The sequence below is a fragment of the Amblyomma mixtum genome, chromosome 4, assembly GCF_055824585.1.
Source record: "Amblyomma mixtum isolate Tamu chromosome 4, ASM5582458v1, whole genome shotgun sequence".
Lineage (NCBI taxonomy): Eukaryota > Metazoa > Arthropoda > Arachnida > Ixodida > Ixodidae > Amblyomma > Amblyomma mixtum.
Window position 1 is genome coordinate 157007710 of NC_143015.1, and position 14330 is coordinate 157022039.

Here is a 14330-nt window from a genome sequence, read left to right on the forward strand (position 1 = left end):
TTACACTAAAAATTCATAATGAAGTAACAAATAACTCCGAAAACGTAGCTCTTTGCAGAACCCAATGTTATAGAAGTTATTACAGACGTCACAAAACAGCCATTAAAATAAAGCAATCTCAAAGTCCACCAACGTCCCTACAATGGCATTTAGCTACTTCTGCAAGTTCGATCAATACATGTTAAAAGAAGAAGAAACCCCTTCAAGGGGCATTAACTTGGAAGGCCGACACTTACCGATGCTGGTACACAAAGGGGAAAAGAGGAGGAAAAAAAAAACTGACATTCTCAACCTCCTTCGTGGCAAAGAAGCCACAGGAATGACTGCTGCACCACAGTGAGAAATTGCACTGCACACACCCCTTGTCTTATATGGCCCACACATCTTACTACACAGTCTTCAATCTAAGAAATGCATCGGGCATCCCTAACCGCATCAGGGAAGTGCCAAGGAAATGACAAACTGCAACTGTCTGCAGACTTGCTCACAGACAGGAGCAGAGAAAAGGCAGCTGGTTCTCACCCAACTGATTAACGTCAGGTGAGCACTTTCCAGCATCGCAACCGTTCATAATTTGGTCAACGGCAAGAACTTGGCGAAAAAGCCAGTCAACCACGCGCTTCACAAACCACGAAGGCAGTTTTAATTGAGACGCTTTCGTGGCATTTATGCATGGCCAGACACACACCTGTCAGAGACCGCAGCAACTGTAGCAGCCTTCGCATTATGTACAACAATGCAACTTTGCCCTCAATGCGTGCTCTCTTGATGACATCCGAGTCGTCGTAAGCTGCGCAAGTCTGCACTCTACACTTTCACCAGGAATTTCTCACTTTCCTTCTTTTTTATTTTCTCTCTCTCCCTTGTTTTTATATAGAATGTCACAGCGTTCCTTACCTTGGCCTGGTCAGCAGCGTGGCGCTCCGAATCCATGCGCTCCAAGTTGAGCTGCAGCGTCTGCAGGTTGGCCAGGATGCGAGCCTGCACGACGACACAGCAGCGCGGACAATCACTTTTCCATCCAAAAGACGGCACGAAGACAACAACAGTACCTTCACTGTAGCATACAACACAGTAGATGCACAGATTATGCCGTAAACATCCCAGTCGAAAATGGGAGAAGGCAACAGGAAAGGACAAGGCACATAATGTTCACAACATGTATCTGGAAAGACTATTGAGGTGATTGAGTGGACACTGGTGGACACAGCTAAAGGCAGCAGAGGCCAAGATGGACTGATGACAGACACCGAGGACACCTCCATTCGACTGTTCTCAGTGAAAATTGGCTCTCTGGTTAGGCTGACATTTGTCTGGTAGCAAAAGATAAAAATTGGATTTAAAAGTGTCTCCACCAGTCGATTCAAACTCGCAACTTCCCCACCAAAATGAACAGGTTGCTACCATTTTGAGATGAACTGCGCTCTAGGATCCACACCCAAAAATCTGTGAAGACATATGCGTTTTGCTTGAGATGTCAGTCTGTGATGGTAGCACCTATGTTTCGTTTTTCTGCTCTTTTATAGGTTACAGAAGCTATGTTTTCAGTGAGAGTGGTCTCTTTGCAATTAGAATACGGTACCGTATCAAGGCAGGCCATCATGTGTTTGTCCTGAGAGTAGAGACTGCGGCCGCAGCTGTCACAAGACAGGGTTAGCGTATATACTCAGGTAAGAGTGCATTTTTTTTTTCACAGTTTTAGGTTTATCGAGGTTTAATGTCCCAAAGCGACTCCAGCTATGAGAGAGACCATGAAGGGCTCCGGAATAATTTCAACCACCTGGGGTTCATTAGCGTGCACTGACATCGCACAGCATACGAGCCTGTAGAAGTTCGCCTGCATCGAAATTCAGCCGCCGCAGGCCGGGATCGAACCTGCGTCTGGCATGCATGCAGCGACTGCTGGCCAAACTTGCCTGGGAGCCCTTCTCCTGGCGCAATGCCTCCAAGTCCCGCTGCAGGCGGGCGTTGGTCTCCCGCAGCTGATCCCGCTCGGCCCGGGCGCTCTCAAGCAGCACCTGGGCACGGGACGCCGCCTCCTGGGACGTTGACAGTTCCTGCACACATGGGTAAACAAAGCAGATAAAGGAAACGTGGGGGGCCGGAGCACACATTTAGTAGGTGCTTCGGGAGCCCCCAAAAGCACTCCCAGCTTAAGAACCCCCGGTCTACTAAACTGTCAGCCGAAGGAATCGGACCTACTCCCTCAGCGCAAGTATTTTTAAGGGGGGACACTGGTCTTGAAAAGAAAATTTTATCAATTTAGTCATAGTTATGAAATTTTAAGGGCACATGTATTTTTGTGCGCTGATTCTAGATATGTCGTTTAATTTCATGTAAAACAATTCCTTGAGCACTTATGCAATTTTTATGCAAGTATTTTGCGGAGAGTTTTGAAGAAAATTTGCTGCAGGAAACTCGCTGAAATGTATGCCATTGGGTTCTTTTGACACCAAGGAATACAATAAGGGTGAAATTGTCTTCCTGCCTATCATAGAACTTGAGTAATAGGGTACTGAAGCTGCCACTTCACACACAGGAATACACATTTTCCTTCTCATTTCTGAAGCGACAACTTCAAAACTCTATAACTTAAGTTCTATGATAGGCAGGAAGGCAGTTTCACCCTTATTGTATTCCTTGGTGTCAAGAGAACCCAATGGCATACATTTCAGCGAGTTTCCCGCAGCAAATTTTCTTCAAAACTCTCCGCAAAATACTAGCATAAAAATTGCATAAGTGCTCAAGGAAGTGTTTTACATGAAATTAAGTGACATATTTAGAATCAGCACACAAAAATACACATTCCCTGAAGATTTCGTAACTGTGACTTCATTAATAAAAATTTTTTTTTTCAAGACCAGTGTCCCCCCTTAATGTGTTAACATTAGAACGCCCATTACCACAAAGTGCCCGGTGTTGGCATGTGAAGCCTCGGTGGAGAGGGAGAAAAGGTGCAAGGGAGAGGGTAGGGGGAGACTCCGTGGGATGCAACGAATGGCAGGAGCTGAAACTGCGGTCGCCAATCGGAGTAGACGGGTGCGGAGAGCAGAGAGGGGGTTACAGCATGTCACACGGTGATTGATGGACTCGAGATCATGTCACCACCACCGTCAGTCAGCGGGGAACACTAACAGTCTGCAGTGGTACAACTAATAGGCCCAATATCGGAAACGTATCGGCAAATACCGGCCCCATAAAGGACCACAGTGAAACCACCCAAGCAGCGCAGGTAATTGGCCCAATATTGCAAACGGACGGTTTCACTCTGGTCTTACCTAGGGCCAGCCTCTGCCAATACTGGTCCAATATTGGGCCGATTACCGGTGCTGCTTGGGCAATGCATACTCTGCCGCGTGCCACAAATGCGCCCACCTTCCGGAGGGTGGCGAGCGCCTGCTGGTGCTGCACCAGGGTGTCGGCCAGGTGCTGCGAGCGCTCGCGCAGCGTGATGGCCTCCTGCTGCAGCGGCTCGAGGCTGGTCTGCGCCAGCTTCAGCCGTTCCTGGACATGGGACAGCTCCGCCTGCTTGCGCGCCGCCTCCAGCCGCAGCTGCAGGCACTCCTCCTGCGTCGTTGCCAGCTGCTCCGCCACCATCCTGCACGTGACAAAAAGAAGAGAGTCCTGTGTCAACTGAAAGATGCATCATCTCATCATCATCAACCTGACCACACCCACTACAGGGCAAAGGCCTCTCCCATGTCTCTCCAATTAACCCTGTCCTTTGCTAGTTGCCGCCACCGTAACCCCGCAAATTTCTTAAATCTCATCCGCCCACCCAACTTTCTGCCGTCCCCTGCTACGCTTGCTCCCTCTTGGAATCCACTCCGTTACCCGTAAGGACCAGCGGTTATCTTGCCTTCGCATTACATGCCAGCCTTCAGATAACCTTGGCATTTCTTCTGGTACCTTGATCCAAATTATTGAGGTTTTACTAGCCATCATGTCTTTAGTTGGCCATTTCATTTTGTTGTTCATTTTGCATGACCACATTGCAGGTTGTTGTACACTGTTATGCTGCCAAACCAAGCAGTATACATTTCTCTGCAAATCACTTTTTTTTACACGGTGCTGCATCAGTCTAGTTGTTTATTACAGCTGGAAACAACACACCACATCGAAAAAAGAATGAAGGGCAACATATTGAACATAATTCGTATGAACAGAAATTCGAAGTTCTATTTATAATCAATGCCATTTTTTTCTTCATATCAGTATTTGATTCGTATTAAAAAATTTCAGTATTCACGCACCACTAAAAAGGTGCACGCACGCTACCTGATCACAAGAGCATTAACGAATCAACAAAAATGACAATGTCAATGGGGTGCCACAGTGATGTTTTACAAAAGACAGTGTTTGCCACATGCTTTTTTTTTGCTGCAACCCCAACAACTATAGACACATTTCTAATTGATCGTATTAAAAGGCCAACAGGATGTATACGCTGGTCGGCAATAAAAAGTTCAGAAATGCTGCAAGGAACTCCTTGCCCATCCCATTCTTAAGGCGGGACACTGGTCTTGAAAAAATAAATTTTATTAATAAGGTCACCGTTACGAAATCTTCAGGGAATATGTATTTTTGTGTGCCGATTCTAAATATGTCATTTAATTTCTTGTAAAACAATTCCTTGAGCACTTATGCACTTTTTATGCTAGTATTTTGCGAGGAGTTTTGAAGAAAATTTGCAGCGAGAAACTCGCTGAAATGTATGCCACTGGGTTCTCTTGACACCAAGGAATACAATAAGGGTGAAATTGTCTTCCTGCCTATCATAGAACTTAAGTTATACAGTTTTGAAGTTGTCGCTTCAGAAATGAGGAGGAAAGTGTGTATTCCTGTTTCTGAAGAGGCAGCTTCAGTACCCTATTACTCAAGTTCTATGAGAGCCAGGATGATAATTTCACCCTTATTGTATTCCTTGGTGTCAAGAGAACCCAATGGCATACATTTTCAGCGAGTTTCCTGCAGCAAATTTTCTTCAAAACTCTCCGCAAAATACTTGAATAAAAAGTGCATAAGTGCTCAAGGAATTGTTTTACATGAAATTAAATGACATATCTAGAATCGGTGCACAAGAATACATGTGCCCTGAAAATTTTATAACTATTTCTAAATTAATAAAATTTTATTTTCAAGACCAGTGTCCCCCCTTAACAGGGCCTTTTTCTCTCCCAAGAGCTTTTCAGTTCCAACTACAGATCTCGAAAGGCCACTATGTGAAAGACCAAGCCGCATCTGTAGGCTGGTCACCTAAACTAACGCATACTGATCTTGGTTTTATTTCACAATGGCTGTGACCGACCCCATTACAAGCTCCTGCTATGCCTTACTAGGCAAAATAGCTCTGTATATTTGCGCAACAACAAGATGCACTTTTGCACCCCAGATTTACCGTAAAAACCCGCGTATAATACGAACCCGAATATAAAACGGGGCTAAGTTTTAGAGACGCGAAATGGGAAAAAAAAGTTTCACCCGCGCATAATACGAGTAACACAAGCTCATAGAAGACATTTATTCAAATTGCATCCCGCACTTTACTTCAATTACTTTGTTCTTCAGTAGCGCTTTCTTCGGACATTTCTTTGTCCAACAAATCATCCCAAATGTACTCATCTTCCGTGCCATCGAGGGCGTTTGAGATGCCGCACTTCTTAAGCCCGCTTCAGCCGCCCGGTTGGCGTCACTGCAGGCTCACCTGAGCGCATCCACTCTGCGTAGCACCGCCTGACTGCGTCCTTGAACGGTTTGTTTACACAACCATCAAACGGCCGCGAAAGCTTTGTCGCATTCCGCTGCACGCGAAAAGGGCTTCTTTCTGTTGTGGCCATCCACGAATGCTTCCTTCGATGACACCAAACTGCCTCCCGGCCGCACCGTTGCCGATGTTCTCCGCAGCCAAAATCGCTTCAAAGTAGCCGAGTACTGTTTTCAAGACCGTGACATCGTGCTCTCTAAAACAATATCCACTTCACGAAGTGTGCCTTATATGCGAGCACGTGTGTTGTCAACAGGTGCACCCAACGGATCAACAAAGAAACGACGTCGTGACGTCGTTTGTTGAGAGTAACGAAGCCAAGCCGTAGCCACGCGCCAATAGCGAAGCCAAGCCGTAGCCACGCCGCAAAAACGAAACCAAAACTTCAAGCAACTTCGAAAATTTTTGTTCAGATCTATAAATAGTATGAGGCGGAAATTTAGGACGCTAATTATGGGAAAAAAACCTCGTATTATATGCGGGTTTTTACGGTATTTGCGCAACAACAAGATGCACTTTTGCAGCCCAGATTTAATTATGTAGTTCTGCTGCAAGCTCAGCCGCTTCCCACCTGTGGTTCTCCGCCATCTCCTTCTTGTATGTGCTGAAGTCCTTCTGGAGCTCGGCAAGCGCCGCCTTGGCGTCCTGCGGTGCGGCCTTCGACTTGCCAAGTGCTTTGTCAGGTGTGTGCCTGCCTCCCACGGCCGGTGTGGACGCCGTCTGGGGCTCAAAGATGCTCTCGTCCTCCTGCCGAGGTACAGAGGGTGGCATGGTGGGCAAGGACCTTTTGCGAATTCAAACATAAATAACAACTGCAGCCGTGTCCCCACAGCCTCGCGTGCACAATCTTTACGCAGCAACAGCAGCAGAGAAAAGTACACTCAGCTACACCACCATACCACCTGTTACAATGTACTGGGCGGTGCTCCACCACAAACCACCACCTTCACAGCCATGTCACTGTGTTCACAACCAGTTATAGGCTTACAAAGAGGGTTCAGCTTAAGTTAAGGACAACGCAGCGAGCAATGGAAAGAAAAATGATAGGTGTAACGTTAAGAGATCACAAGTGGGCATATTGGGTGAGGGAACAAACGCGGGTTAATGACACCCTAGTCGAAATGAAGAAGAAATAAGCTTGGGCAGGGCATGTAATGCGAAGGCAAGATAAACACTGATCCTTAAGGGTAACGGAGTGGATTCCAAGAGAAGGCAAACGTAGCAGGGGGCGGCAGAACGTGAGGTGGGCGGATGAGATTAGGAAGTTTGCGGGAATATGGTGGCCGCAACTGGCAAAGGACAGGGTTAATTGGAGAGGCCTTTGCCCTGCAGTGGGCGTAGTCAGGCTGATGATGATGATTATAGGCTTACTAGGATAACTGCCCTCCAGCTGCAAGCAGTCCAGCGTAACTAATAAAATCTTGCTAAAGAAGCCCATCCACTGTTTGCAAGGCCCAAGGTGCGGCAGTTCTGACACTGGCTAACATCAGCCCGTAACTGAACTTGTTTCAGAGACTCTTTTAGGCATTTTCGTTCTGTGCGTGCTCTGAACACACTCTCAACACTGGCTATCGCCTCTACACACACGTGACCAGTACACCACCTATTTTGAAAGAAAAAAACTGGTAATAGCGCAAGAAACGAGGACACGGAAGGCACACAAAAGACAGGACTGGCGTCAGTCCTGTCTTTTGTGTGCCTTCCGTGTCCTCGTTTCAAGTCAAGTCATCTTTATTTCAACATCACAAGGATGCTATGGGCGCAGCCAAAAAGCCTATTAAAGGCTTGACGAGGGGCTGCGCCCCGTACAAAAACTTGGTAACTTCGGCGTAAGAGTTGACTATGCACTGAAATATATTTTTAACAGAAACAACAGGGCGAAATGGCACTTTCACATAATGTTTAACTAAAGACTGTAGAAAAGGTGACATACGATTGCGGCAAAGAAGAAAAAACATACACGCAGTGTGGAAAACATATTTACAGAAATGCACACTTTCAGTGAGGTAATAAAAATAATAATAGTGTTATCTGCACACTATAACTATTGAATTGTGTTTAGAAAAAGAGGCAAGGTGTAACTAATGCTCTGCCGTCCGTAATTTGTTCGGGTTTGTGGAATGACGAAATGATTTTTTGTACGAGTGCTGTAATTGTGAGACTTGCGTTTAAGTCTGTAGAGTTCCTTGAAGAAGATAGCTGTGTTTATGGCTGTAGTCCTGTAGCGCCTTAAGGGGGGATGAGGGTCTTGAAAACTTTTTTTTTATTTGTTAACATATCTTTCTGAAATTTAGCACCTGGGTGTATCATTGAATGCTGATTTTGAATATGCATTTAGATTTCAAATATCTCAGCTGGAAGGAAATATATGGCAAAATAAAATATCCTAATTAGGTCATTTCTTACGCACCTTTTTAGTAATTTATCAGTTAAATAAACATTTTTAAAGAATAAGCAGACATTTGCAAAGGCCCAAAGCACATCCTAAAGCTAACAGAATGTCTACAAACTAATTTTGTTGATCATAAATAAACAGCGAAGTTGGAAAGAAAAAATGACGTAATTAGCCCACACTTCGCCTAATTGCTCATATATCATGTTTAAAGGAAAAAAGAAAGCTTTAGCATGTGCCTTGGGCCTTTGCAAATGTTTACTTATTCTTAAAATCATTCTTTAGCTGATAAATTACTATAAAGGCCCGTAAGAAATTGCCTAATTTGAATGTTATTTTGCAATAAATTTTCTTCCAGGTGAGATATTTGAAATCTAAATGCATATTTGAGATCAGTATTTTATGATACACCTGCGTGCTAAGTTTCAACAAGTTATGTCGAAAAATAAAAAAGTTTTCAAGACCCTCATTCCCCCTTAATAAGGTTTGTTTATATTGCTGCGGGATAGGAATTATATTCAATTTACGAAAAATCGCTTCTGTTGGTGCGTCTCGAGAAACGTTGACGATGATTCTAAGGGCACCATTACCAGTTTTTTTTCTTTCAACATGAACCAACTCACCCAAACTAGAGTTTTACTATACCACCTATGCAAGCCTGCTTCCGTGAAGCACCATGACAAACAACATCAACGTCATATTCTTCTCGGAAAACCTGCCACACATTGTCTACTGCCCTCTGGTGGCAGGAGAGGCTGGCGGCAGCACCCACCATGGGTGCTGGCAGGTCGATGTCCTTGCGGCCGCTGGAAACGAGCAGGACGCGGTACATGTCGCGCTGCCGCGAGATGGAGGCCACGAGCCCCGCCTGCCGGCTGCGCTCCTGCTCCAGTTCCTGCAGCTGGGCCAGCAGGCCATCCAGCTTCTCGCGCAGCTCACAGCTCCTGTTGAAAAGAAGGAAGGAAAGAAGAAGGAAGGAAGAAGGAAAGGAGACTTTCTGAAGCACCCACAACAGTAGCAAGGTGAGACTGCACAAACGGAGCCTCCACTGGACTGCCTGAACTGGCATTCAAGACCAATGAATGACGAAGAAATGCTTGGCCAAACCGAAACGCAGGTGTGAAGTTTACACAGGACCATTAAAACATTCGGCTTCACTGTGCCGCAGCTGCACTTAAGGGGGGACACTGGTCTTGAAAAAAAAATCTTTATTAATGATGTCACAGTTATGAAATCTTCAGGGAATATGTATTTTTGTGTGCTGATTCTAAATATGTCATGTAATTGTATGTAAAACAATTCCTTGTGCACTTGTGCACTTTTTATGCTAGTATTTTGTGGAGAGTTTTGAAGAAAATTTGCTGCGGGAAACTCGCTGAAATGTGTGCCATTGGGTTCTCTTGACACCAAGGAATACAATAAGGGTAGAATTATCATCCTCGCTATCATAGAACTTGAGGTATAGGGCACTGAGGCTGCCACTTTAGAAACAGGAATACACATTTTCCTTCTCATTTCTGAAGCGACACCTTCAAAACTCTATAACTTAAGTTCTATGATAGGCAGGAAGACTATTTCACCCTTACTGTATTCCTTGGTGTCAAGAGAACCCAATGGCATACATTTCAGCGAGTTTCTCGCAGCAAATTTTCTTCAAAAATCTCCGCAAAATACTAGCATAATAAGTGCATAAGTGCTCAAGGAATTGTTTTACATGAAATTAAATGACATAATTAGAATCGGCACACAAAAATACATATGCCCTGGAGATTTCATAACTGTGACCTCATTAATAATTTTTTTTTTTTTCAAGACCAGTGTCCCCCCTTAAAGAAAAGGCGCCCACGGTTTCTCTTCCCGCACATAAACCAACACGGAATAAACACCCCACACCGTAGAGCCCCGCCCCGTATTTAAGGCACGGAGCTGCAAACTGATCAGAGCCGTGTTCTTGACCGAGGCACTGGCAGAGCTAAGGTGGGCATTCCAAAGCTGCCGCAGCTGCCAGAGGTGGCGTGGCAGCACTGTGAAGACTGCAAGCCCCATAAAGCCGGTGTTCTTCAATCAAAGCTTTACTAGTGTTTGCTTGTTGACTGATTGACGGCCATGTCATGAAATTCTTTTACTCTGTGCAGACTGTTCACTGCTGAATGCGTTCGGCACAAGTGGACTAAATTTTACATTTCTATTTTCTATGAGCCACTCAGTTTATTCACAAATCCTGTCCGCTACATATAAGACACCGTAAATTGTCATAAGTGCCACATCTGCAAATTTGTTTCGACTTACAATCGTCGGCGGCGTGTGGTTGTTTTTTCTTCTGCTTTTCTAATCAATTAGCTTTAAGCGATAACATATTCAGTAATATTCTTACTTGATCAACACCACAAAAAAATTAATTAATTAAAAAAAAAAAATCCCCTGTGCTTCTTGGTTTCTGTGGCTGTTGGCTTCTCTCTCATATCTATAACGAGCCCCTCATTCCCCTTCCATTGTTTGCTTAATTGCTTAGCGAGGGCCTCGGTTCTGGCAGCCTTGACGCCATAGGAAGCATAAGAGGGTTCTCACACAGCTTCCACCCTCGCCATTCGATGGCGTTCTACATCACACCAGCGGTAACTCAGGACGTTCCATGTCCGCCGCTTACGAACGAGGGTGGCGCTGATGAACACTCTCAAGGTTAGGTTATTTGTAAACATAAATACCCCGAAAGCAGAAGGTTTGACAGCCGTCGCCGTAGCTAAGAGGTAGAGCACCGGACGCGTAATTCGGAGGTCGTGGGTTCGGATCCCACCGGCGGCATGTGGTTGTTTTTTTCTTCTGCTTTCCAATTCAATTATCTTTAAGCGTTAACATATTCAGTAATATTCTTACTTGATCAACACCACAAGAAAATTAATTAATTAAAAAAACAATCCCCTGTGCTTTTTGGTTTCTGTGGCTGTTGGCTTCTCTCATAATCGTCACTAGATGTATTTTAAATGACACTACATTGAAAAGGTTTTTCGTGTAACAGCTTTTAAAAAATACGGTTGACAGTGCTTTTAAACAGCGACCAAGTTTATCGGGATTCTTGGTTTGGTTTGGTTTGGTTTATGGGGTTTAACGTCCCAAAGCGACTCAGGCTATGAGGGACGCCGTAGTGGAGGGCTCCGGAAATTTCGACCACCTGTGGTTCCTTAACGTGCACTGACATCGCACAGTACACGGGCCTCTACTGTGCTCTTTATGAAATGATTGATGGCATTAACAATGCAATTACTTGTAGGATCTAAACTACGCTCTACCTCAGCTGCTCTCATTGTCCTTTTGGTCTGCTGCATGATGTAGAACAGTAGAATTGCGATGGTACGAATTTCGGAATGATGCTAATTTCGGGACGATGCGAATTCAGGGACTGCAAATTTCGGAAAAAAAAAAACAATTTAGAGACGATGCAAGTTTAGGGACAATATGAATTTAAGGACGACACAAATTTAGGGACAATTAGAATTTCGGGATGGTACGAATCTGTAATTTACCGGCAGGCGTGCACCGAGTACAATGAGAAGAATTTAAATGCGCTCCAAATGAACTCCGCGCCACTACGGACGATATGAACATGTGAGCCGCGACCACACCCTCAAAATCTGAGTGCTACCCGAACATCGCCGACTCCCCGAGAGCCAGTCGCGCTGAATGCACCACGAGCAGTAAGCTGTGGCCGCGCGCCTGTTTAAATCCCATCAAGCATAAACAGAGCGGCATGAATACATTTAGAATGCTTCTACTGCTTTGCAAGCAGCTTTTTCTTTTCCATTACCTCGTTGGCGTAATGTGCATGTAAACACCCAAAAGAAAAGACAAAGAAGCTCCTAGGCAGCTTCAGTAATGGTCCCAAGTCTAAGCCAAGCCTACAGCAGAGACGACAGTAGCAGCCCCCACCTCTCCTCGGCCAGCTTCTTCTCTTCCTCCTCTCGCTTCTCAGTCAGCTCCCGCACCACGGCCAGCAGCTTGGCATTCTTCTGCTGGAGCTCCTCGATGTTCCTGCAGGCGGACACCGGACAATGAAATGATCCAGACTTCACCCGGCGAGCAAAAAACTGATAGGGGCTTAACGTAGTTAACCCTTTCGCTGTCACGGACGTACCGGTACGTTTTTGCGCTTCCCCCCCCCCCACAGTGTCACTGACGTACCGGTACGTTCTCTATCGTGCGTTCAAAATTTCGCGCTTGAGCGCAAAGCTGACGCTCTTGGACTAGCCGCGCCATCTGTTGAATCTTTCTACAAGTTTGTATTTTCACCCCTTACTGTTTTGGTACGTGTATTGAAGAGTACGGAGCGACTGCCATCCCACCCCTCTCTCTTTGCGGAGTGGCGCGGTCGCTCCGCGTTCGCCGGATCATGACGCGCGCGCGCGTGGTTATGGGTCCAAGGGTTGTTCTGCCGGTTCTGCCATCTGCCGCTGTTTTGCAGGTTTTTATTTTTCTTCTGTCGGCGTGTGAGCTACGGCGCTTCAAGTTCAAGGGCGCGCGCCGTTGCCACTCCAAGAGTCAAAGAAACCGACACATGACTCGATCGCTGCTTTCGCTCTCTCGTCGCACCCTCGCTTGCGGCTGGCAGCAGCAAACGTAAAGCTCCTCTAACTTTGTTTTAGCCTTTTTCCCTCTCTCTCTCTCATCTTTATTACACAGCGTCCCATTTCTCTCCGTTTTGCGGGCCACTGAAAGCACACCCCCGCTGCGCGCGGTTACTTTCGGATATGGCTGACCGCGCGGGACCTTCCTCTGCGCATTGGAGCGGTGGCTCTTCCGATTCTGAATACGAGCCGAGCTCGGATTCGGACTCAGACAGCGTCTCATCCGAGGAAGAGGCGAGTTCCCCATCGTCAGATTCTGATGTTGAAACAGCGGGACCATCATCCCAGAAGCGTGCGACACTGGGGGTGCGTCACGGGCAGAAACACCCGACAGCGAAAGGGTTAAACCGAGTGGACCTGCGAAAGCAGGTGTTCATTCTTCAATTGGAGGGGGCCTTAGGGGTGTGGCATGATATCTTTAGTGGGTTAATGCCCATGTATGCTGAATTGGTGATTCCTGCTTGAGATTCATAGGTGGCGGGGAGTCCTCACATACCACTACCAGTGCAGCGGTTAAGCGATGCGCCACTGCACCGGCAGGTGGCTGTTCCTATCCCAGCCACCGGCAAGGATTGCAAAATCCGTGTTGCTCTTCCCGAGCAACCTCTCGCGCAGATGGCACGACGCTCGTCCGAACTTACCCGAGCTTACCCGTATAACTCGTGCAATTCAGGTAGTAACCCGGGTTAGGCGCCATCTGTTGGAGCGCAGCTAAAGCGGTTGCTAGGCAACGACACAAGATTATTTGGTAGCCGCACTGCCTTGAGCATACACGACGAGCCAAGCTGGGCTCCAGTGGTGTTGCTTTCATAACAAAAAAAAAGAGCTATCAGCCCTTACTATCATAGAGTTTCTTACTAGTACCTAGAGGGAAAGCTGGCGGCGCTGCACTTCAGCCACCATGGACGCTCAAAGCATCATGGGGCGGTGAGCTACTTGTTGCGGAACAGTCGTAGTTTTTCGGGAACACGGAGTGGCACTACTGAAACGCTGTTCGTGTGTGCACAGACGACTTTCGCGCGAACGCAGTGTGCAAAAACCATAGTAGTGAAAACGCGACGACACACGACGCCAATAAAAGGTTTCACTTTTCCGAAATGCCATTAAAAAACCTCTTATAATGTTTAAGCAACAACATCTTTTTTGAAAACATCTTTACTTTTAAAAGTGCGTTTGTTAATTACGAAATATTAGTTTTTATAGTGTTCATTACTTGGCCAATAGGACAGCGAGTCGTCTCTTATTTTGGGCAAACTTTGCACTTAAATGCTTTTCTGCTCGTTTGTTGCAATCATTAGACAAGATATTGAATGCTATGACGTTTGCAGTTATCAAACAGCTTTATTTTTCTATTATTTTTTGGCCAAAAGTTGCAGTTCCGCAACAAGTAGCTCACCGCCCCATGATGCTTTGAGCGCCCATGGTGGCTGAAACGGTCTCGAGGGGTCGCCATGCAAACTCCCATAGACGGGCTGCCAGCTTTCCCTCTAGGTAATAGTAAGAAACTCTATGCTTACTATCACTGAAGTATGACAAGACAACAAGACATGGCTCG

At 46.0% G+C, this 14330-nt stretch overlaps 1 protein-coding gene across 1 annotated transcript in view; it reads right to left on the reverse strand.

Annotated features, from left to right (window-relative positions):
- The window catches only part of LOC149348917 (nucleoprotein TPR-like), a 115226-nt gene that overhangs the window by 63738 nt on the left and 37158 nt on the right, over positions 1-14330 (reverse strand). The window contains exons 12-17 of the mRNA XM_089541028.1: positions 12081-12182; positions 8929-9100; positions 6336-6511; positions 3376-3598; positions 1917-2057; positions 898-981 (exon numbers count right to left, since the gene is read on the reverse strand). Coding sequence (XP_089397154.1) covers positions 898-981; positions 1917-2057; positions 3376-3598; positions 6336-6511; positions 8929-9100; positions 12081-12182 — 898 coding nt within the window. The remainder of the gene's footprint in view (positions 1-897; positions 982-1916; positions 2058-3375; positions 3599-6335; positions 6512-8928; positions 9101-12080; positions 12183-14330) is intronic.